Raw genomic sequence first — 26,096 nt, 5'->3', positions numbered from 1 at the left:
GAAGTTTACTTCTTTTACTGCACTTACTTCTGCAAATTGTACTGTGGTTGACCTGTTTCATTATATTTCAATTTGGTAGTTGCAATTAATTTTACTGCAGTTATTCTACTACTGCAGTTTTACCTCAGTTTGCTGCAGTTATTTTTTTGTAAGGGCGGGAACGGGCTTCTATTGAAATCCATTTACACTCCAGCACAGGAGGTGGCGATATGCACCTAAACGTTGGTTTGCAACTCGTCAATGAACCCGAAGAAAAAAAAGTAAACAGTGAGAAGTGAGACGATTCGGTCGCATTCAAGTAAGTAAGTTTGTTTTGTTAAATCACGCCCTTTGTAATGTCCTCAAGCCATACTCTTGTTGATTAAGAAGTGACGACCGTTAGTATTAAACTGCCGCCTGATTTAAATGAGGTAAAGTTGGTTTATATTGGTTCAGTAAACGATCTTGTGAAATCTCCCTCTGTTTTTATCACAGTACTTTGAATATTCAGTCTGAAATCACATGCAGGTTTGTCTTCGAAACAATAGCGTTATTTGTTTGACTGAACAATGTTGTAGTTTAATCATTGGTTGTTATAATTTCACTGTTTATAATTAGCAGAGAATACATTTCTGAAATGAATATTAAGGAGATAGTCCGAATGTGTCAAAAATAAACCAACTTTAATAGAGGTAAAGTTGGTTTTATATTCACACATTAGTTCATTTAGCAGTCTATATATTGTTTACTATGTTACTTTGAATATTCGATCGGAATTAGCATGCAAGTGTGACTTGAAAACAACATTAACACTGTTTATTTGACTGTGAACAATGTTGTACTTTGATAGTCATTGGCTGCTAATATGATTTCCCTGTTTAAAATTTGCAATGAATACTTTTCTGAAATGATATTATTAAGGGGAATGTCTGAAAATCCGAATATAAAACCAACTTTACTTCTATCCAACTTTACCTCAATCAAGATTTATTAGTGCATCAGTTGTAACGTTAGATAGAGGTAAAGTATGTTTTACATTTGTATATTCAGACTTTCCTCTTAATAATAAAATCTCAATAAAGTATTCTTAATAGGGAAATCATATTAGCAGCAAATTACTATCACATTACAACATTGTTCACAGTGAATTAGATAGTGTTACTGTTGTTTAGAAGTCATACTTGCATGCTAATTCTGATCGAATATTCAAAGTAACATGGTAAACAATATAGAGACTGCTAAATGAACGAATGTGTGAATATAAAACCAATTTTACCTCCGTTGGTACTTTTGAATATTAGGCCTAAAATAAATCATAAAATAATCACATGTAAGAATCAAAACAACATCAACACTGTTTATTTGACTGTGACCAATGTTGTACTTTGATAGTTGTTGGCTGTGAGGTGGATTTTGTGCTCTTTGGAGTGTGAAGTTAATCTATATATTCAGGTTATATGTGTATAATCTCCTTGTAGACTTGCATACCATTAAAACAATTGGACATGGGAAATGGCTTGAGGAAACAACTAGGGGTCATAAAAGAAGGGATGAAAAGAGAGTGGTAAAAGAGCCTGAGGTGTCTCAGGAAACAGATGTCAGAGGTGGAATTTGGGGTTAGGGGAGGGATCTTGTGTAATATATGGAGAACAAAGGAAAACAACGGATGTAAAAGGGTATTTAAATAAGGCCAGAACAGGAGTGAGGCAGAATTTTTCAGACAGAGATGCTACTGGGGGTCTCCTGAAAGTTCTCCTTTGTTGTCGACAATAAAGTATATTCTTCTGATATTCATAACCTCCAGACTGAGTTTGATTTAGGAAGAGAAAAACCAAGAAAACCACTACATTTGGCGTCCCTGGGTGGGCTGGAAAGGAGCAGGACTGGTGTTGCTGTGCATGCTGGACTGGAGAGAAAACACAAATATGTGGCCACAATAAAAAACGGTAAGCGATTTTATGCTTATTAGTTTGTGTTTTTTCTGCCAGGACCTGCTTGTACAGGTAAATACACTTGAACTGTTTCTCCAGCTTTAAAGAATTAAAAGTAAATGTAAAAAAGATATTAAAGAAAAAAGGGGTTTTGAATAACAGATTAAAGCAGAGTAAGGTATGCAAATGATCTGTGTTTTCCTAAGTGGGCCTTGATGGATAGGATAAACATTAACTAGTAACTGTTACCCAGATTTGGGAAATTAATAATGATGTAAGATATGCATAGAGCATTTATAAGTTTTAAGAGAGAGTCCTTAATGTGTGGTAACAGTTAAGAGATTAAAGCAGATTAAAGTAGAGAGATGCGCGCTAAGACCTACGATACCGCTTTGTTAAATGAGATAAACAAAGGGCTGCATGGGTAGGCAAGAAAACCTGTGGTTACCGCTCTAAGGTTAGAGGCTGCTCGGACAGGTCACTCAAGAGGAGTGTAGTGTAGAGTATTTATTTAATTGAAGTGTTTGTGTATTTGCTGCTTCAGATTGTGGCAAAATAGTCCACATTAGTGGGCAGAGAAGACTGCCTTCCTCCTCCTTGAATGGAATGAGGATGGGGGGATGCAGCTCCTGTTACACTGAGTGGAGGAGAGGAGTGAATGAGAAGAGGAAAAGTAATAAGATTAGAAGTGTGAATGTGTTTAAAAGTATGTTTTCAATAAGGAGTAGGTTAAAATAATGATTATAGTATATTATAATATAAAAGGAGGGCTGCATATGTGTGGTGTGATTTAAAGAACAATAGGAATAGTGATTGATGCAGTTTAAGAGAAGAGATTATGATATAAAGAGAGGAGTCTCTTAAATCAAAACTAATGGAACATGTTGCATTTGAAAGACACAGAGTAAAAGGCAGAATAATATAATAGTTAAACATTTTTCTGAAATTATCTTTGTGTTTTAAGGTTGAATATGTTAAAAAAAGAACAATAGGCAGAGTGAACTTAAATTCTTTACATAGCAACAGGTGAAAGACAGTCTGCTCCAGGATGGGGGTAAGAGAGAGATTTATGGTGTCCATGTGTGAACAATAGATTGCCTATTTACAGCACTAGGGAAACAGAGAAGAGGAGAGTTAATGAGAGGAGATCAAACTATAGATGAAATAATGACATAGACATTAACATAATTTGGATAGAATATAAGTTATTACTGAATAGATAAATTATAAAGTAGTATAGTAAGATAAATTAAATGAGGAAAAACTAATAATAGAGTTATATTATATAGAAAAGAGTTTGAAACTTTACTAATGAAAAAGAATAAATGAAGCCATAGTGATCAATATATATAGAGATAAAGGAAGTATGGAGTAAAAGAATGTATTAATAAACAAATAGATTTACTAAATAAGTATGAATAAAAAACATATAAGTTAGTTCTTTGATTGAGAATAAGAAAGAAAAAGAAAACTTGAAAAATTAATATTGATTAACTGAAGATTTAATTAGAAAATGTGTAAGCTGTAAAATGTATAAGAAATGTATAAGAAAACCTAAGAGCTAAAAGCTCAAATTACGGAAAGGAAAAAGAATAAAATAGAAATAGAAAAAATAAGTCCACTGTTTCAAGGATAAAAATAGACGTAATATGCTTACAATATAGGCACATTGAACAGATAAGATAAAAAGTAAAAAGCAGTAACAATTTGAAGAAATAATTGACTTTAGAGAATTTGTTTGTATTTAAGGGCAATACAAATGTTTGTTTCATCTTTCTCAAAGTCAGCTACATAAGATCTAAGCCATCATCTATTTGTAGTAAAGTAAAGTGATTTAGATGAAAATCATAGGAGCTAGGTAAATGTTAAAGAATGCGTTAGAATGAGTTGAAAATAAATGTTAAAGTTTATGCATTAAGAAGCTAAATTGATAAGTATGCATTGCACTTCCAAAAATGAAAAATGTTTTTAGTAAATAAATATGTGAGTTTAATTAATATGAACCCTGAGCTATAGCAGTAATGATTTTTAACAGTTATTCCAGATATTGGGCCACCATGTAGTATTGTTGAATTAAATCAGGTATGGAAAAACAGATATGGAAATAAAAAATGCAATACTAAAATATGTGACAGAGAAAATAAAAGATAAGATAATGACAAATGGCAAACAGAAGAAACATTTGATGTAAGCAGTGAAAAAATAGAAACTGAGTATAGAAAATGTTACAATGTAAAAATGAGTGGTTAGTAAAGGAACACTAGCATAGATGAGGAGAAATGTAAAGTAAAGCATAATCTGAAGCTAAAGAAATTATTTAGAAGGACACTAAAGAAATAGAAAATTAAACATATTTACATATGATAAAATGATTATGAATTAGAGAAAAATAAACTGTTAAAACCGTAAAGAGGAAAAAATAGATGAGAGGAGTCTTCATTTGATGGAAAAAAAATGGGAAAGAAGGAAAGACTTTTTATAGGTCATGAGCTAAATTCCATATATTAATTAGGAGGACAAAGGGATGGACTTTGGGGGACTGTGGTCTCTTATCTACTAGACATCTCTGAGTGCACTGGCAAATGGAAAAGGTGTTTGAAAAACACAATGGACAAACTGTTGGCTGTGGACATTTGTGAAAGCAGTGAGGCAGACACTGCATGACCAGGAATTACTGAGGACTGGAAAGGCTACTTATGTTCAAAGACACTAAAAAGAGGCAAACAAGCTAATGATGAACTGATCAAAGAGAAAAAGCGCTCCACCAGAACTTTACAACAGCTCAATGAAAGAAGCCAGCACTAAGAAAGAAGGGGGAAACACTGTGCCCTGATATGGACACCACAGAAAAGACTACACCAATCTATGAACCAGTTGTCTTCTCAGGGTGTGAGGAGGGGGAGTCTGGCAGTCCATCTCAAAGCAGTCGACCTATAGTCCAAATTGAGAACAATGTGACCACTCAGAGGGCAAAATAAGAGCAAAAGTGTAGCTACCCATTCTTGTATCAAATCAGACTCCTATCAATATAATAAAAAGAAAAGTATCATGTAAACTGTAAGAAAAGTCTTAGATGATAATGTACGATGAAACTTTAAATGTGTAATGTTGAAATGATAAATTATGAAGAATGTTAAATTATTTTGGTTCATTTTCATAGGTTAACTCACAGAGATTATTGAACACAGAAGGATAAAGTACAATGCATGGTGGTGACTAATAAAAGAAAAAGAGACAGCCTTTATAACACAAAAAATAATTTGGATTAGACATTTTAATGGAATTAAATAGTAAAGTAAAAATTATGGGTATATCATAGCATAATATTATTTTGAGTAATCTAAACCAAGATTTGGGAGAAAAATTATGTCAGAGATTAAAACAGAAAAGTGATTTAAAGAAGAGATAGAAACACAAAAAAAAGTAAAACGAACTCACAAAACTGAATAGGTCAAAGAGTAACAATTTTAAATGTACTAAAATAATATTTGAAAGAGAAAAGTGTTTAAAAACAGAAAATAGGTTGTTTTACATATGTGAAGAAATAATTAAAAGCAAAAAGGATTAAGGACTAAAGATGAATAATCAGATCAGATAGAGAGGAACCTATAAAGAAATCCAGTGATTTTTCAGTCAACTTGTAGAAAATTACAACAAAAAATGTATGTACAAACAGTGTGATGTGAAAGCAGGAAGGAATTGGAGCTGAAAATGCTGAAAAGCGAAAAATGGTAATAATATACAATTATTAAGGGTAGGTGTCAAATTTTAATAATGATTAACAGTTCAGGACATTAAGGAAAAACAAAATTAGTCAGCATAGGGAGGATTAATTAAAATTAAACCAGATGCAGGTCTGTTATATGCTGGAATAGGCATTATTGAAACATTTGAGAACATAGCAAAAAGAGAAACACTCAGATATGTTATGGCATTTCTAATTAAAGTCAATTTTAATTCGGTTGTGTGACGAATAAAATGGATTCTATTTGATTTTGAATTGAATTTAAATTTTGATTATGGCATTAGTCAAAACAGACAAAAGTAAATGTTGTAAAGTTAATGATTTAAGAACAGTCAGTGAATTTCTTAGCAGAGGTTCCTAACACGCACTGTACTTAAATTTGTTAGTTTGGATGCCAAAAATGTTAAAGTAATTAATTGATTTCTGTTTAGGTAATTAACAGAGGAGGGTAGACACTTGGTTACAATTAAAGTAAATAGGCGGATATACATACATAGATTAGAATGCATTAAAGGATTTAGAATATTTTGCGTTGAATATTGTAACGTGTAGGATTTAGTTATTTGCAAGTACATCTAGCTCAAGCTAAGTAAAAGACATAAATAAAACTTTTTAGGGATGACGGGTTTAGTGTTAACAAGATTCTGTATCTAATCTAGATGCAATAATAACTGTTAAGATGATAAATAAGAAATTGATTTTTCATTTAAGAAAATAGGGTAGCAGGTCTAACAATAGTATAGAGTCACAACCTTAATTAGATTATAGTACAAATAAACAATGTACTAGTCTTTATGAACATGTGTAGCATCAAAGGGAAGCAAAAAAGATAGGTATGATTTTTGTAATAGGAAGTACAGATTGTTGAGGCAACAGCATTTCGAGATATTGGCATTTGAGATGTACATGGTTTGAATCAAGGGTGAAGTGGTAAAGAAAATTGAGCAGCAAGGATAATGATCTCCTTTTTGAATGCAGTGATTGGTGAATTGTTGTCCACATGTGACATTTGTGCAAAATAGAATGTGAGTAAAAGATCAACAATAGATCTAATGGGTTATTCAAGAACTTGATTGTGGATGTTGTGAAATGATAAAATTAGCTTAGGGCAAGAGATACAAGTTTTTTTTGGGAATAACAGTTGTGTAGATGAGTGAAGGTAATTCCATCAGCAGAGCAGGGAAGAAGGAACAGTTATTACATTTAAGATAAGAGAAGTCTCAGATTTGGAATAACCTCTGAAGAAAGTTCAAATAATGTGTCTGTAGTTATAAATTAATTAGAGTAATTAAAGTCAATTAAAGTGAATAAAGGTAATTAAGTAGATAAATAAGTGGATATGTGATTCAGTGAATAGATAAGTAAATGTATTGATAAAGAATTGGAAATCAAGAAAATTGAGCAATTACACATAATTGTAAGGAATAATTGAAAGAGCTGAAGATGATCCCTCAAGGCCTAGTTTAACAAGATGTGTCAAAATAATATACCTTTTGCATTAATAAGTGATTGCATGAAAACTGACAGAAACAAGCAACTAACATTGCATGAAGTACTATTGGGTCGACCCTTGCATGTAATCTTGTATTAAACCTTGTGGAATGTTTGGAGAACATTTCTAATGCATTGGAAAGAAGTTTGGTCTTTTATGAGGAAACTAACTGCCATGTGCAAAGCGATATCTGTACAGGAAACCAGAAAGGACCAGAAGCAGGAGATTAATCCGGTGATCGAGTATATCTGAGGTGTTCTGGAGAGAGTGGAGTGAAATCAGGAGAAATGGACCTTATGCCAAGGTTACCAAAGGGGATGCCATCAACTGGATACCATCTGGACCACAGCACAAGACAGCCAAAGAAAAAAAAGCTCCAGCAAGAGAAAGCTAACGGGAAACAGAGGAGGCAGAAAATCCCAAAGCTCAAACCAACGAAGTGCAAAGTGTGGCAGAAGCAGTTCATCAGAACAGTTAAAAGAGTAATTCTGATATTATACCTGAGTGAGATATACAGAAGGTGCCACAAGTTCAAGTGATGATAATCACCACAACTTCAGGTTATAGACTCTCAACATAAAGTCTCTAGCAACACTTTTTAAGGCTAGAACAAAACAAAGAATGCTCGCAAGTATGTGCCAGATTTAGGGTCAAGAAGATGAACTAGTGCTAAAAATTTTTATAGTTTAGATAAAGAAGAGGATGATGAAGAGGATCCATGCCTTGGGTGCTAAGTGCTAGTAACCTCTACCCCAAAACGGCGGCTCTCTACGATACGCAAAGTATCTGGGCTGAAGATCAACATACTCTACGGATTATGTGTGTGGATGTTAGATTAGAATATTGTGTTGTGACTCTAGATTGGGAGATTGTGCATGTTTATTTTTTGTTTTAGTTTTATTCTTTACTGTATGTTAAATAATCATGACCCCCAGAAGCAAATAGATAACTAATTGTATGCTTAAAATACTACTTTTATGATGATATCAACAAAATAGAATCAAGTCTTTTACTGTGTCCTCGTCAGAACAGGACACAGAGGTTTGGCGTGATTCTATTCCAAAGTGCAATTACATGATTTGGTCATTTGTAATAATACTGTGACATATATTTGTCATTAGGTAATATGGCTGAGGGCTAGATCATGAAGTTGCACTATGGGCCAAAAGCAAGAATATTAAGACTTAAAGTCTTAAGAGGAGGGATTATATGAGGTGGATTTTGTGCTCTTTGGAGTGTGAAGTTAATCTATATATTCAGGTTATATGTGTATAATCTCCTTGTAGACTTGCATACCATTAAAACAATTGGACATGGGAAATGGCTTGAGGAAACAACTAGGGGTCATAAAAGAAGGGATGAAAAGAGAGTGGTAAAAGAGCCTGAGGTGTCTCAGGAAACAGATGTCAGAGGTGGAATTTGGGGTTAGGGGAGGGATCTTGTGTAATATATGGAGAACAAAGGAAAACAACGGATGTAAAAGGGTATTTAAATAAGGCCAGAACAGGAGTGAGGCAGAATTTTTCAGACAGAGATGCTACTGGGGGTCTCCTGAAAGTTCTCCTTTGTTGTCGACAATAAAGTATATTCTTCTGATATTCATAACCTCCAGACTGAGTTTGATTTAGGAAGAGAAAAACCAAGAAAACCACTACAGCTGCTAATATGATTTTACAAATGTTATTTAGAATTTACAAAGAATGTTTTTCTGAAATTAGATTAAGGAGAAAGGCTGAATGTGTGAATATAAAACCAACTTTACCTCAATACTTCTCTAAAGATCTCAAAATCAAAACAATTGTTCTGCTATTATACTCGCTTTATAAAATTGACATAAACATGCTGACAATGGGATATTAAGCATCAGAATTTGTTGAAATATCAAAATTATAAATAGTGAATGAGCAAATAACACTTCTTTTTGAAACGGGTAGAAACTTTCACTGCTCAGTGAACAAATGTAAAGTTATTAGCATTCGCTGAAAACCACAACATGGACTAATCGTAACATTCTACTGCTGCTGATTTTAAATATGTGGTTTCTCATTGTGTTCACAGCATTTAATGTAAGATAATCTAAAGTAGCGCCTTTTTAATTTATCATCCCAATAGTCAACTTTTGAAGTGGATCAAAATAGTCCTGTGAATGTGTTCAACAAAAACATAAAAACATATTATGGTTGTGTGCTATTAACTTAAGCTTTGTATTGTTGTGACTTGGATGAGGATCAGAACACATTTTCTGGGAAATTATGCCAAAATCCAAGCAATCCCAAAGGGCTCACATACTGTAACTGTGTGTAACATTTTTTTACATTTTGTTTGGTTTTAGTTTTGGCAGATCTGCTACTCCTTCAGTGAAGCTTCTCCTCCTCGAATACAAAAACTGGGATATTCTCATCAGGAAGAAGTAAAATCTGCAAAGACAGAGCTTATTGAAGGACGGAGAAAACATGAGTGATCCAGAACCCTGCAGAATTAAACAGGAAGAGGCTGAAGAACAAATAGGTTGGTGTTTATTGCTGATTCTTCAATAATGAGGCTGAAGAACAATAATGATGAAAGTTTTGAAAAGTTCATTTGATTTATTGTACTATGACAAAATCGGTGAAGATTTTAAATAAAGCCACTGAAAAGTAAATACACTTCATAATCACACGGTAGAAAATAGGGTCTGAAGCTCATTGTCATCATGTTTTGATCAAATGTTTAGTAAAAGGAGGTTTAATGAACACTAAATATGATAAGACTAGTGGTCGACCGATATGGATTGTTTGCTGATATATATGATACATTGGAAAGCAGGGTGGCCGATATTTAGGCAATATAGCTTAATAATTAAATTAAAATAGAATTAAATGTAAAATAATTAGAAAATTAATAAATAAAAAAATAATAATAAACATGTGAAATGAACTCAGACACACACACACATCAAATAAGTATTGAACACATCACAATTTTTCTTAGAAAACATATTTCTGAAGATGCGGTTGACTTGAAATTTTCACTAGATGTTGGTGACAACCAAAGAAATTCATATGTGCAAAGATGATGAAACTAGGGTGGACGTTTCAGCAAAGCAACGATCCAAAACACAGCCAAGAAAACTCAAATACATTCAGAAAAAAAAGTCAAGCTGTAGAATTGCCCAGCCAATCACCTGACTCGAATCCAGTATAAAACACAAATTAAAGATCAGATTAGATAGACGAGACCCACAGAACCATCAAGATTTCCATACTCTGAAGTCTGAAAAAATCACACTTGAGCAATGCATGTGACTTAATTCTCCTTATGAGAGTCGTCTTCTAGCTGCCATCACCAAACAAAGCCTTTAATATGTATGTATGTATGTGTATATATATATATATATATATATATATATATATATATATATATATATATATATATATATATATATATATATTAAGTATTAATTTCTTTTCAGTAGTTCTTGCTAAACCAACAAAAACTGACCTTTTTACCTTTATTTCAGACCTAATTAAAGAAGGCGAGGAGGGTGAAGAGGAGAAACAACATGTCAAAGCTGAAAATGTGCCTCAATTACAGACTTCCGATGTTTATCTTAAGAACAGAAGAAGCAAGAATCCTTGTATCTGCACTGAGTGTGGGAAGAGTTTCAAACGATTATCATCTCTTAATCAACACGTCATGATCCACACTGGAGGGAAACCATTCACCTGCACTCAGTGTGGGATGAGTTACAGTCGATTATCATATCTTAAAAATCACATGAGGATTCACACTGGAGAGAGACCGTTCAAATGCAATGAGTGTGGGAAGAGTTTCACACAATCAACATATTTTAATCGACACATGATGATCCACACTGGAGAGAGACCATACAAATGTGATCACTGCGGCAAAACTTTTTTGAGCTCCTCACAGCTGAAGGTCCATCTTAGAGTTCATACAAAGGAGAAACCGTATTACTGTTCTGTGTGTGGAAAGAGTTTTACACAGCTGGCAAATTTAGGAAAACATCAGAAGATCCACACTGGTATGAAAGAGTATATGTGCTTTGAGTGCGAGAAGACTTTCATTACGGCTGGAGAATTGAAAGTGCACCAGAGTATTCACACTGAAGAGAAACCATACATGTGTTCACACTGCAACAAGGGATTTGGTCAGTTAGGAAGACTGAAAGCACATCAAATGATTCACACTGGAGAGAAACCGTACAAGTGCTCACACTGCGACAAGGGATTCTGTCAATTAGGAAAACTGAAAACACATCAAATGATTCACACAGGAGAGAAACCGTACAAGTGTTCACACTGCAATAAGGGATTTCATGTGTTAGATCATCTGAAAATGCATGAGAGGATTCACACTGGAGAGAAACCGTACAAGTGTTCATACTGCGACAAGAGATTCAGTCAGTCAGGAGGTATGAAAACACATGAGAGGACTCACACTGGAGAGAGACCGTACACCTGTGATCAGTGTCTGAAGAGTTTCACACGTTTGTTTCATCTTCAGAAACACATGAAAACCCACAGTGGAGAGGAAATGCACACATGACGTCAATGCAGCCAAACATTTCCTTGTGTTCACAAGGTTTTTTATGTCTGAACATCAGATAACTTTCTTGGGAATCAATCCCTTTGAAATTAGACTGGTCCACTGTGGTGTTCCTCAGGGATCTGTCTTAGGTCCCATACTGTTTAGTATCTACAGAGGTTGGACAATGAAACTGAAATCCCTGGTTTTAGACCACAATAACTCATTAGAATGATGTACGGCCTCTCTTGGATGTGGGAACGACGGTGAAGGTGGACTTACCTGAGAACAACATATGATTTACATTGTCCACAGCTCAATATTTTCGCCGGTGGCACCATTGAAACCGATGTTTGGCAATTGGTACGAGTGAGCAAAGGTTTGACTATAGCAGCTCGGCCATGTATATTGACCCTCTGGAGTTCCCGACCAACTGTTTTGGTGAAAACAGGAGAGTTGGTGCACATTCAATTCTATAGTGACTTGGGCTAAGAAGGGTTGCAGCCCTTCAAGCCGCAACCCATCACTGGGAAACATCCATACACGCTACGGTCAAATTTAGCATACCCAATTCACCTATACCACATGTCTCTTGGACTTGTGGGGGAAAACCGGAGCACCCGGAGGAAACCCACGCGAACATGGGGAGAACATGCAAACTCCACACTGAAATGCCAACTGGCCCAGCCAAGGCTCAAATCAGCGACCTTCTTGCTGTGAGGTGAACGTGCTACCCACTGCGTCACCCCAAAACCATTAACATTTAAAACATAAACACATCCTACCTTTTAAATTGTTCTAGTGTGTTGGGAGTCGGGACATAATCCATTAAAAGTTCTATTAAAATTAATTCATTTTCCACAACAGTTTTACCTGCACAGGATAATATTACCCAGGTAAAAGTTAAATTCTCTAGCTTTTACATACAAGAGTTCTGTCTGGTTCTCAAATCTGATTGGCTGATAGCAGTGCAATATCAGAACTCCTACAGCCTCCTCACCCTTCTATATTACTCCGCCCACATAGAGTGACAGCAGATCAATCAATCACTACAGTTTGACAAATATAGCAGCTGTTGGGCAACATCATGATACTGTTGAGGCTTATTAGTTGAGAATGTGGCTAAACTACTAGTGGAAATCAATTTACAAAATAACGTAAACTTGACTGAGTGCTTCATTTCCCCTTTAACATTAACTGTAAACGTATCCCTTATAATATTAATAATTCCTTACATTTATATAGCGTATTTCTGGGCACTCAAAGCACTTTACACATAGGGGGTAATCTCCTTATCCACCACCAGTGTGCACTGTGCGACGGCAGCCATTTTGCGCCAGATCGCACACCACACAGAGTGATGAGGCCAGTTATGATATGCGGATGGTAACGAGGCCATGATGGACAGAGGCCACTGGGCAGATTTGGTTAAACCACTACTCTTTTTCGAAGGACATCCTGGGATTTTTTTAATGACCGCAGAGAGTCAGGACTTCGGTTTAACGTCTCATCTGAAAGACGGTGCTCACTGAGCAGTATAGAGTCCCCGTCACTATACTGGGGCATTAGGACCCACACATACCGCAGGTTGGGCGCCCCCTGCTGGCCTCACTAACAACACTTCCTGCAACAACCTAGCTTTCCCATGTGGTCTCCCATCCAGGTACTGACCGGGCACAGCCCTGCTTAGCTTCAGTGGATGACCATGTTAGAGTTGCAGAGAGCTAGCTGCCGGCAATTCTAGCTGCCCTTAATTCTTATTGGCTGATTGGGATGTTGTTCCAGGATCAGCATAGATGTGAATCCAGGAACATGTCCTACTTGGTGAAATCACACTAACCGACAAGCAACACGAATCGTCAAGAAGAGATGAGAAGAAGAGATCTTTGGTAAAGATTATTGAGTGACTATTAATTAAAATCTAGCTGACTGAAAGGGATGTAAATGCGGTTTCTGTTATTTTTCATCTGCAACATCAATGTGAACTTCTAAAGATGTACTAAGAGTCTGAATTACACTTCTGCTTTGAGTAATCACTTTAAACTGCAGTGCTCTGAATCGGGCTCAGGCACGGTTCACTTGGCCGACCTTGGTTTGGTTGGAAGAGGTGTGCCTACAGCCTGATTTATACTTCTGCGTCAAGTGACCGGCGTTACACACGGCGCAGGCAACGCGCGTGGCTGTGCATTTACACTTCTGCGCGCTGTCTCTGTCGGTCTGCATTAACACTTCCGAAACGCTAGTTGGCAGTGAGGTGTAAGTGTTACTCTGTGTCGAGTTTCTTCTCTGCTTTTTTGCTTTTCCTGAACACTTCCGGGATGTACAAGTGGCTCAAACTCGCTCATATTGAGGCAGGAACCGGCGGACGTGCAACAACTTTAACTATGAGGTAAACACAAAACAAAACTTTCCATCCGGAGCTCCTTCACGGGACTCCACACTTGTAAACAAACGCTCGCACCATTCGCGCGACTCTCGGTCCCGCCCAGACTCGTCAGCGCTACCAAGCCGACCAATTACAGAGCTTACGCTACGCGTCGTTGCGACGTGTAGTTACATTTTTTGAGAGGTGCACGTCAGTGACGGCGGTGGCCACGGCGAAGGGCTATGCGTCAGCGCCGTAGCATACGCCGGCGTTTGACGCAGAGGTATAAATCAGCCTTAAGCGCGGTTCACTTGGGCTTTGGCGCGGTACGCTTGTGTGTGAGTGCAGAGCGTGCCTAAGCCCGAAACTGAAAGCGCTTTTACAAGACTGTTTGATATAGATTGAATAATCATTCTTACTGCGTCTTTAATATGTAGCTGATTAAAGATGCAAACCCCGTTACTGTACCTTCAGCAAACCTCCTAATTCCTGCAGCACGAGGACTTTATGATTGTTTATGAGTCTCAAAAGTGGCGGATGTATTTGGCTAAATATTTGACTGCGTCATGTTTTCCTCAAAACTGGCTAGCAGTCACTGTGTGTTTTACATCTTTCAAAATGATTTCATCTTTTATCCTAGAAGACGATAATCACATCAATATAAGATTTCACGTTCAGATTTTTTAAATAAAAAAATATCTACTATAAAAAAAAAATACTTTTATGCTGCAAAAATGGTTTCTCCTGTGTTTCTCTTACAAATTTCGCAGAACTTTTTCAATAATTGGCAGGAAGACATCTGCTGACACTGTGGTGAAAACCTCAGAAGCATGCCATGGTAAACCCTGAGCAAATACCTTAAAACTCTGTGTTACATTTAACCCCACATTACTTTGTGCCCCGCGCTCCTCTACTTTTCAGAAAAACATCTCTTAAAAACAAGAACAAAATATTGTTGATGAAGAACAAATCCCTCAGAGCAAGTGCAGTACAGCTGTGGGCTACTTACCATGACTATACAGCAGCACAGTAATATACAGTGCAGTAAGTATGTAGTTTACTTTTTTTTTTACTCCAGTTGTACTTCAGTGTACTGCAAATTGTATCGCTTTTGAACTTAATTGTACTCATTATATTTAAATTTTGCAGTTGCAATTCATTTTACAGCAGTTATTCCCATACTGCTGTTCTACTGCAGTTTTACCTCAGTTTACTGCAGTTATTTATAGAGGTAAAGTTTTTTTATTCACACATTCGTTCATTTAGCAGTCTCTATATTGTTTACCATGTTACTTTGAATATTCGATCAGAATTAGCATGCATGTATGACTTCTAAACAACATTAGCACTATCTAATTCACTGTGAACAATGTTGTACTTTGATAGCCATTGGCTGCTAATATGATTTCCCTGTTCTTCAGAATTTCTGAAGAATACTTTTCTGAAATGATATTATTATGGAGAATGTCTGACTATCTGAATATAAAACCAGCTTTATCTCTGTCAGTTATTTTTTGTAAAGGCGGGAACGGGCTTCCCTATAAATCCTTTCTCTCTCCAGCACAGGAGGCGGCGATATGCACCTAATGTTGATTTGCAACTTGTCAATGAACCCAAAGAAGAGGAACAGTGCAGGCTGTGAGAGAAGTGAAGTGAGGCGATCCAGTCCAGTTGTATTTTGTGTACGTGCGTGTATTCAAGTAAGTGAGCTTGTTTTATATTCGGATATTCAGACAGTCTCCTTAATAATATAATTTCAGAAAAGTATTCTTTGCAAATTCTGAATAGGGAAATCATATCAACAGCAAATTACTATCAAAGTACAGCATTGTTTACAGTGAATTAGATAGTGTTAATGTTGTTTAGAAGTCATACTTGCATGCTAATTTCGACCAAATATTCAAAGTAACATGATAAACAATAGAGACTTCTAAATGAACGAATATAAAACCAACTTTACCTCTATACACAAGTGTGTGTGAATCAAATAGAGGTAAAGTTGGTTTTATATTCGTTCATTTGGAAGTCTCTATTTTGTTTACCATGTTACTTTAAATATTAAATAAATACCCGTTAAAATTGTGATGTGAAAATAAGGGATATGCCCACCATATTAAGGGATAACCCCCCTTAAAAAAATCCCCAAATTACTAAATATGCTAATTTGGAGCTGTTTCGTTGTAAATACACAGTTACATGGTAAGTAATATGTTTTATTATTATTTACAAAAGAACAATAAATATATACATTAGCAGCAAATACATTAGCAAACAGTTCAGCTTATTAAAATTAATATCTATTATAATGAAATAGAATCAAGCTATCATTAGCCATTCATTGTATAACGTACACATTATGATTAAAGAGCAACGAATGAATGATTTATTTAGATGTTTTTCATTTGATTGCATTAAATAACAGAGGTGTCACTTTAAAAATGCACGTCTAACAATATGAATGCATTTGTCTGCTTTCCTAACTGTTATGCTCATTTAGGATGAAATTACTTATGTTTGAAAAAAAAAAACCATCAAGATAAACATCTTTAGATATTATTATTATTAATTATGTGTAAATGTCTGTTTAAACACGCACCCAAAATCCAGACTTTTGCTCCGATTCAAATTGCGAGTACAGAGTCCGTTTGAGAAACAGCATCTATTTTATTACTATGGAGGGCGTCAGCTGACAGTCACGCAGGGGCGACAGCACCTGTGATGAAAAGGGAGGGAATCGCGCCGTTTTTATGTTTATTTCAAAGTGTTTTCATGCATAAACAAATTAAAAGCACAGAACAGATTCGCGTTTAAGAGCAAGGGGCGGCCCCTGGTGGTTCGGCGGTATGGGTTGTGTATAGGGAGGCTCTGCTCTTTAATGTTTATTTGCCATCCTTCAGAGAAAGACTGAAAATACGGGAAAATACCTTTACGGGATGATAGTGAGAGAACTGTAAAATATGGGAGAATCTCAAGAAAACAGGAGGGTTGACGGGTATGATTCTGTGGCCATCTCGTCCTGTAAGCCTGTGATTAATAATGGAAATTTTAAAACAATGACAAAAACAAACAGGACTGGTATACATATTGGTAGATAATGACAAATGTCAGCAGGAAACTGCTGTAGTTCTTCGCCATGTTTGTGAACAAAGCCCATAGTATAAAACATTTTTTGTTTGTTTTGGCAGATCTGCTGCTTCAGTGAAGCTCCTCCTCCTTCAGTGAAGCTCCTCCTCCTCAGCTATAAATACTGGAATATTCCCATCAATCCACGTTAAAAGAGACAAGCATATCAGACCATCAGGAAGAACTGAGTTTATTGAAGGACAGACCGAACATGAGTGATCCAGAACCCTGCAGAATTAAACAGGAAGACGCTGAAGAACAAATAGGTTGGTGTTTATTGCTGATTCTTCAATAATGATAACATATATTAATGCAATATAATAAATAAATATACCAACAATCTAAATATACCAAGAATTGTGCTCACCACTGTGGTAATATACATTATTATTAATTAGTTCCAAATGAACAATTCTATATCAAAAAAGAAACTTTGTCGTACACCACGCCCACCAAAAGAGTACCATTGGTACCTTTTAGCAATGGAAATGTAAGCCTGATACAGGTTACCCGTACTGTGCCACTCAGTGGAAACGGGCCAAGTGAAATAGTTTATGGCTTTCACAGATTTTTTTAGTGTCAATGCTTGACAGAGGGTGTGTCTAAAGTTGGGGCGATTATCATAGCAGCATCAGCCAATGAAATTAGTCCGCAATCGGTTACTGTCTGAGCTGTGGTATATGCATAAAGGGACCTGATTGGCGTACGCTTCTGTTGTTCCTAAGAAGGTTGAGAAATTCCCAACTTCAACAGCGAGCAAAGCACACTGATCCACAATTCAGTTCGGCAACTCTTGACATCACCCATTCAAAGTGAATAAGAGGCGTTGAGGCTGATGCCCCATGTGAATGGGCCGTAAGTTTGCAAGGTTTGTGGAATTAAATGTCCATTAGTCATTCAATCATATGTTTAAATGCTATATATGCGAACTGGCCAGACAGCAAATATGAAGGTATTGTTTGCCTTAATTACTAATTAAAGCAATCCTCGATTATTTTGTACCCACTTTAATTGCTTAGTTTAAGCAGTTCTGTTTAAAGCCTGGCTTATACTTCGCGTCAAGTGATTGGCGTGACCCATGGTGCATGCAAAGCATGTAGCTGTGCACTCATACTTCTGCGTGCTGTTTCTGTTGCTCTGCAACACTTCCGAAACACTAGCTGGCAGTAAGGTGTTAATGTTGCTCTGTGTCGAGTTTCTTCGCTGGTGTTTTGTTTTTTCTAGTTCAAGTGGTTCAACTTGCTCATTTTGAGACAGGAATCGGCGGACGTGCAACAACTTTTATCACAAAGTTAACACAAAACAAAACTTTTCATCTCTTTCATGGGACTCAACACTTGTAAACAGTTGCTCCAACGGACTCGTGCATGAAGTGAATTTTATACTCTTTAAAGTGTGAAGTTAATCTATATATTCAAATTGTATGTGTATAATCTGCTTGTAGACATACATACCATTAGAAGAATTAAGGTGTTACAAGAAATGGATAAGATATATGGTTAACCTAGGTGGAAATTGAGGTCAGGGGTTAACCTAGGTGGAAATTGAGGTCAGGGGGTGACCTAGGTGGAATTTGTGTGACATATGTAGAGCAAAGGGAAAAATAGTTGCAAAAGAAGTATATAAGCAGGCCAGAACATCAGTGAGACAGAATTTTTCAGACAGAGATGCTACTGGGGGTCTCCTGAAAATTCTCCTTTGTTGTCGACAATAAAGTATACTCTTCTAATATTCATAACCTCCAGACTGAGTTTGATTCATTAAGAGAAAAAAACAAAAACCACTACACGCAGCTCTCTTTCCCGCCTACACTCGTCAGAACTACCAGACCGACCAATCATAGAGTTTGCGCTACGCATCGTTACGACGTGTAGTTCTATTTTTTAAAGAGGTGTGCGTCAGCCACAGCAAGGGCTATGCGTCCACGCGAAGGCTGCACCGTAGCATATATGCATGCACTTGACCCAGAGGTATGAATCAGCCTTAATTATTTATACTTTGTATTAGACAAAACTTACTGAATGGCGGAATGGCACAATCTGCTTCAATAGCAAGGGAGAACAAAATCGCAGTGTGCACAGCCTAACGATGTCAAATAAAAACTCTACTGTACCATCATGATATATTAGTCGACCACTACTAAAATGATCTGATTTATGTGTATCATAAGTAATCAAAATTGTGGTCAATGTAAATGCCCCTGCTGAAAAATCCAGCTTAAACCAGCCTAAGCTGGTTGGCTGATTTTAGCTGTTCGACCAGCCTGGTTTTAGAGGGGTTTTGGCCATTTCTAGGCTGGTTTCCAGCCTGACCAGCTAAACCAGCCTGGTTTAAGCTGGACATAGCTGGTTTTGGCTGGACAGCTTGGCTAGGCTGGTCAAGCTGGTTTTAGCTGGTCATCTCTTAGCCTGACAAACTACGACCAGGCTGGAAATGGCTGGAAACCAGCCTGGAAATGGCCAAAACCCTTCTAAAACCAGGCTGGTCGACCAGCTAAAACCAGCCAACCAGCCTAGGCTGGTTTAAGCTGGATTTTTCAGCAGGGGTGTAGTCAATGTTTTCGGTGCCTTTTCACTCTTAGATATTTTAGATTTTCTAAAAACTGAACTTTATTTTATCTTTATTTCAGACCTAATTGAAGAGCATGTGGAGATTAAAGAGGAGAAACAATACATCAAAGCTGAAGAAACACCTCAGTTAGAGACTTGCGATATCAACAGAAACAGCAGGAATCGATCCATCTGCACGCTGTGTGGGAAGAGTTTCAGTAAGTCGTCGTTCCTTAATAATCACATGAGGATTCACACTGGAGAGAAACCGTACACATGTACTCAGTGTGGGAAGAGTTTCAGACAATCGTCACACCTTAATCGACACATGATGATCCACACTGGAGAGAGGCCACACAAATGTGATCAATGCAGCAAAACATTTTTGAGCTCCTCAGGTTTAAAGGTGCATCTTATAGTACATACAAATGAGAAGCCTTATTCCTGTTCTGATTGTGGAAAGAGTTTTACAATGCAGTCAAATTTAGCAAAACATCAGAAGACCCACACTGGGGCGAAAGAGCATATGTGCTTCGAGTGTGAGAGGACGTTTATTACAGCTGTAGAATTGAAACAGCACCAGAGGACTCACACTGGTGAGAGACCTTACAAGTGTTCACACTGCGACAAGAGATTCAGTCAGTCAGGAACCCTGAAAATACACGAGAGGACTCACACTGGAGAGAAACCTTATAAGTGTTCACACTGCAGCAAGAGATTCAGTCAGTTAGGAACCCTGAAAACACATCAAATGATTCACACCGGAGAAAAACCGTACAATTGTTCACACTGTAATAAGAGATTTTATCAGGTAGATCATCTGAAAAAGCATGAGAGGACTCACACTGGAGAGAAACCGTACAAGTGTTCACACTGCAACAAGGGATTCAGTCAGTCTGGAAGCCTGAAAACACATGAGAGGATTCACACTAGAGAGAAACCGTACACCTGTGAACAGTGTCTGAAGAGTTTCACACATTTAATAAAGCTTAACAAGCACATAAAAATCCACCATGGAGAGAAGTAAACGACATTAAAGCAGCAAAACATTTTCCCGTGTGTAAAAATGTGTTTTTATGTCTCAGAAAACTTTGAATTTTTGGGAAACATTCATTCATTCGTTATCTTGTTGGCTTAGTCCCTTTATTAATCTGGGGTCGCCACAGCGGAATGAACCGCCAACTTATCCCGCACATTTTTATGCAGTGGATGCCCTTCCAGCCGCAACCCATCTCTAGGAAACATCCAAACACACTCATTCATACACGCACTCAGTACGGACAATTTAGCCTATGTCTTTGGACTGTGGGGGAAACCGGAGCACTCGGAGGAAACCCACGCGAACGCAGGGCGAAACTCCACACAGAAAAGCCAATTGAGCCGAGCCGAGGTTTGAACCAGCGACCCAGCGACCTTCTTGCTGTGAGGTGACAGCACTACCTACTGCGCCACTGCGTTGCCCTTTTTGGGAAACAATGATTCTAAAATTGAAAATTTTATGTTGTAACACCAATATCAATGCTGAAAAGGAGCAGTCCAAAGGAAAAATGTTCATCTGGGAGAGCTGACATCAGATGAATTCCTGAAATATGTAGGCCTTTTGATTTTCCTGGCACTGCTGAAATTGCCAAGAGTATGAGATAATTGGAGGAGGGACTCACACCTTAGCGTACACTTCTCTGCTTCTGTCATGACCAGAGACAGATTCGTGGGAATAAGCAGAACTGTCCACTTGAGCAACCCTGACGACCACATGCAAAATGACAGAAAAAAGTGCACTCCAGAATACGACCCTCTGCATCGTCTCAAGCCTCTTTATATTACAATTTGAATGCAAGTCAATGTGGCAGACAAAGAAGCATGTTTTCATTGATGAAACAATGGTGGCCACGAAAGCCAAAATTGCACTTAGGCAATACACAAAGGCAAAGCCAATCAAGTAGGGCGTGAAGCTGTTTGTGCTTGCTGACTCCAGCAATGGGTACACCAGTGACTTCAACATCTACACTGGGAAAAGCCGCTTCATGTCAGGGCAGGGTCTCTCGTTTGATGTAGTCAGCAGCCTCATGGATCCATCATACTAAGGGTGGGGCTATCAATATGGACAACTTCAATACAAGCCCAAAACTTTTTAGGCACTTGTATGCAAGGGGTTTTGTTGCCTGTGGTACTTTCCGGGACTTGTGCAGGAATGTTCCCCAATCAACCAAAACGCACTCAGTTCCCAGAGTCCCAGGGGTTCAATATGATGGATCAGACAGCAAGAATTCTTGTTTGTAAAATGGATGGACACAAGGGAGGTGCCAGTGTGTTCAACCATCCACAACGCCTTTGATAGGGACACTGTGAGCAGGAACGTGCTCAACAAAGACACTGAGATATGGCAGGCAAAAAACATCACGTCACCTTCAAATGAAGACCGTTTTTGCTGGGTTATTTCGGCAGGAATTAACTCGGGAGACCGTGAGAACTCAGAATGCGTCTGAGAAATAAATGCGTCTGAAGCTCTGCACAAGACTTTTGGCCAGCGGAGAAATTAAAATGGTCGTGGCCAACTGAGTCTGGTTCCCTCAAGGTTTTTTTTCTTCACTCCCATCAGGTGAAGTTTTTTTTCCCTCTCTGCTGTCGCCACTGGCTCGCATGGTTCAGGATTGGTAGAGCTGCGCATCGATGAATTTGCTCTTCAGTGTTTGAACTCTCAGTAATGATTAAATCACACTGAACTGAGCTAAACTGAACTGAACTGAACTTAAACACTAAAACCTGAACCACACTGTTCCAGTTACTATGACCATTTATGTGAAGCTGCTTTGACACAATCTACATTGTAAAAGCGCTATACAAATAAAGCTGAATTAAATTGAATTGAAAATAAGATGCTGCATTCTTTCTGATGCTCACGTGACCTTCATGTGTTTTTAAATGGATAATTATTTAAACATTACAGCGTTCATACAACGATTTATTGAGTATCCTTTTCTGTTTACACATAATTAGTAATAAAAATACTGCACTTCACACCTGCTTTATTCTGCCGCATTGACTTCTGGGACTTGTAGAGCAAGTACTGTGCTGAAGTCTGCATCGACACTTCCTCAATATCAAGAACGCATCTGGGTTCTGATAACGTTTTCATGATTTTAAAATGTTTTTATGTTGCTTATTGAGTTCAAAGAACATTATTTATTTTTGTATGATCTTCATTGGCTCCCGGTTGCATACCGGATTAAATTCAAAATTCTCCTCCTTGCATTTAGATCCTTAAATAACCTTGCACCTTCCTATCTCTGCAACATGCTTGTCCCCAACACCCCAACTCGCTCTTTACGGTCTGCTGACTCTGGCCTTCTTGCTGTCCCTCGGTACCGCCTCTCTTCTATGGGAGGCAGATCATTTAGTGCTATTGCACCCAAACTCTGGAACTCTCTACCACACTCACTTCGCTCTGCTAATAATATCTCTGAATTCAAATCCTTACTTAAGACTCACTTATTTTCTGAATGCTTTGCATCTGATCTACCAAACTGACCACTTAATCTGATCCACCACTATCCTGTTCATATGTCTCTTAGGTTTCGTTTGTGTTATTCATGTTTGTTGTATTTGACCTCATGTATGTTTGTTTATCTTTTTGTTGCATTCCTTGTAAAGTGTCCTTGAGCTCTGGAAAGGCGCTATATAAATAAAATTTATTATTATTATTATTATTATTTATGAAAGGTTATTTTTGTAAATATTCAAGGGTCATTTGATTATCAGTTTTATACCACCTGTATTTTGCTGAACAAACACTTTCATGGCTTACACGTTATGCTGGTGGTGTAACAAATATGATAACTTTGCTAATATTCGATTGAAATGGTCTCATTTATTAGATTTTCCTCATATGCGTGCTGAGATTTCTATGAAAACTACGTACATTTTACTGCTGGTTGAACTGAACAAGTTAAAGTAAATGTGAAAATATACTTGCGTTTTCCCTCTTTGTTGTAGTTTTACAAAAATGAAAGATATTAAGAAGAATAATTGCCAGTAAAGGTACCCAAATTGTTTCTGCTGTTCTTGATAGAGGTAAAGCTGGTTTTATATTCGTATATTCAGACTTTCTTCTTAATAATATATATTTTAGAAAAGTATTCTTTACAAATTGTAAACAGGGAAATCATATTAGCAGCAAATGACTATCAAAGTACAGCATTGTTCACAGTCAATTAGATAGTGCTAATGTTGTTTAGAAGTCATACTTGCATGCTAATCCTGATCAAATATTCAAAGTAACATGGTAAACAACATAGAGACTGCTAAATTGATGAATGTGCGAATATAAAATCAACTTTACCTCTATCTGTTCTTTCGCTTTCTGGTAAACTTTTGGTGAAGCAACAATTGGTTGGCACGGAATAATATTTATTATTATCATTATCATAACTATTTAAATGTCAAAATGCTACTGTAATTTAATCAGCCACAGATATATTTCAGCAGTTGTGTGAAGCAATAAACATGCTGATTCGCATTATAAGGCTAACTGGTGACAGCTAGCATAATGCTAGAAATGTAAACATCAGGTCGGTTGTCCTAAGATGCATCCATTACATCACTTTTTTCAAGTGCTTGAATGTTAAAATGGTTCTCCTTTGAACTGTGATTTACTAAAATGCCCCCGCCAATTTGAACTGAGACCCTTGACTATACAGCAGCACAATGCCAGTGCAGTAAATATGCAGTTCATCTCTTTTTACTCCAGTTGTACTGCAGTTGAACTGTTTCATTATATTTCAATTTTGCAGTTGCAATTTATTTTACTGCAATTATTCTTCTATATACTGCTCTACTGTAATATAATTTTTTAGTTACTGCAATTATTCTTTACTGCAGTTTTACCTCAGTTTACTGCAGTTATTTTTGGGGGAACGGGCTTCCACTCCCACTCCAGCACAGGAGGTGGCGATATGCACGTAAACGTTTGATCTGCAAGTCGTCAATGAACCCAAAGAAGAGGAAAATAGGCTGGCTGAGAGAATTGAGACGATCCAGTCCAGCTGTATTGTGTGTCGGTAACGCTACGCGCGTGCATCCAAGTGAGTGAGTTTGTGTTGTTAAATCGGCGTTTTGTCCTTCAGTCGTACTTTTGTTGATTATTCTGTTGAATGAGCACTCATCAGCGCTGACCGTTGTATTGAACTGCCGCCAGATTTAAATGAGGTAAAGTTGGTTTACATTTCAGGCCCGTAGTAAGCCTGGTGAAAGGGCTGGTTCTTTTTTTTCTCAAAAAGTGGACCTTTTTGCAGTTATACACCTCAGTTTCCATTTAACTATGATATTTAAATACTGCATTTTACTGACATTTTTTTTGCTGAATTAGCTAGTCAGATGTCATCATGGCCACACTTTCTGATGTACTAAAAATCCTACAATATTGCATTAAAAAATAATAACAAGACCATTTTTTTAAAATACAAATTTATTACATCATTTGGAAAAAATAGCAATTTGTTAAAGTTTTATAGTAAAAATAACTGTAGCCAACTGTCATTTATTAGACAAAACAAAAAAAAACGCCAGCACATTCAACTGTCCTCAGTCACAATTTGGCCATTTCAATAAATAAATAAATAAATAATAGTAAAACAATAATAATTAATTCTTAAGAATTTTTCTACTCTCTTTGGTAAAAAAAAAAAAAAAAGTACATTTGAAAATTCCTGAATATCAACAATAGCCAAAATATATTCAAATTAATTTAATATGGTCCGCTTCTGGTGCTTCACACCTTTTTATTGATAGAGGTAAAGTTGGTTTTATATTCGCACATTCAGACTTTCCCCTTAATAATATAATTTCATAAAAGAATTATTTGCAAATTCTAAATAGTAAAATAATATTAGCAGCCAATGACTATCAAAGTTCTTCAAAGTATCAAAGTTTGAAGAATATCAAAAGTACAACATTGTTCACATTGAATTAGTGTTAATGTTGATTTCAAGTCATACTTGCATGCTAATTCTGATCGAATATTCAAAGTAACATGATAAACAATATAGAGACTTCTAAATGAACGAATGTGTGAATATAAAACCAACTTTACCTCAATTTTTTATTGCTCTTTTTTTCAGATATAAGGTCCGAGATTTAGAATAAAAGTTACCTCTGTTAAAAACAATACAGTAATGAAGGAAGACTTCTCTTACATCAGATTATAGTCCCACCGAAGCAGCAGTCGACAGAGCATCCGTTTGGTCTTAAAGCCTTTTTCGATGGATTATTTTCATTATTCATGATGGCATAGCATTCAAAATAGGACAAATGAGCTCATGTATGGGACAAAGTCTGGACTTTTGTCAGTGAGGGGTGGGTCTTCCAAACCCCCCCCTGGCTACAGGCC

General features: G+C 36.9%; 1 protein-coding gene across 1 annotated transcript in view; it reads left to right on the top strand.

Annotated features, from left to right (window-relative positions):
* The first annotated feature begins 236 nt into the window (after positions 1–236).
* Positions 237–26,096, top strand: part of LOC110437792 (uncharacterized) — a 29,761-nt gene continuing 3,901 nt past the window's right edge. The window contains 6 exon segments of the mRNA XM_073927899.1: positions 237–298; positions 9,480–9,655; positions 10,647–11,692; positions 17,284–17,428; positions 19,792–20,736; positions 24,867–24,916. Of these exon segments, the coding sequence (XP_073784000.1) occupies positions 9,601–9,655; positions 10,647–11,692; positions 17,284–17,428; positions 19,792–20,736; positions 24,867–24,916 (2,241 nt within the window). The 5' untranslated portion in view covers positions 237–298; positions 9,480–9,600.

This window comes from Danio rerio, chromosome 17 (assembly GCF_049306965.1).
Source record: "Danio rerio strain Tuebingen ecotype United States chromosome 17, GRCz12tu, whole genome shotgun sequence".
NCBI classification, from domain to species: domain Eukaryota; kingdom Metazoa; phylum Chordata; class Actinopteri; order Cypriniformes; family Danionidae; genus Danio; species Danio rerio.
This window is presented reverse-complemented; position numbering and strand designations above follow the sequence as displayed.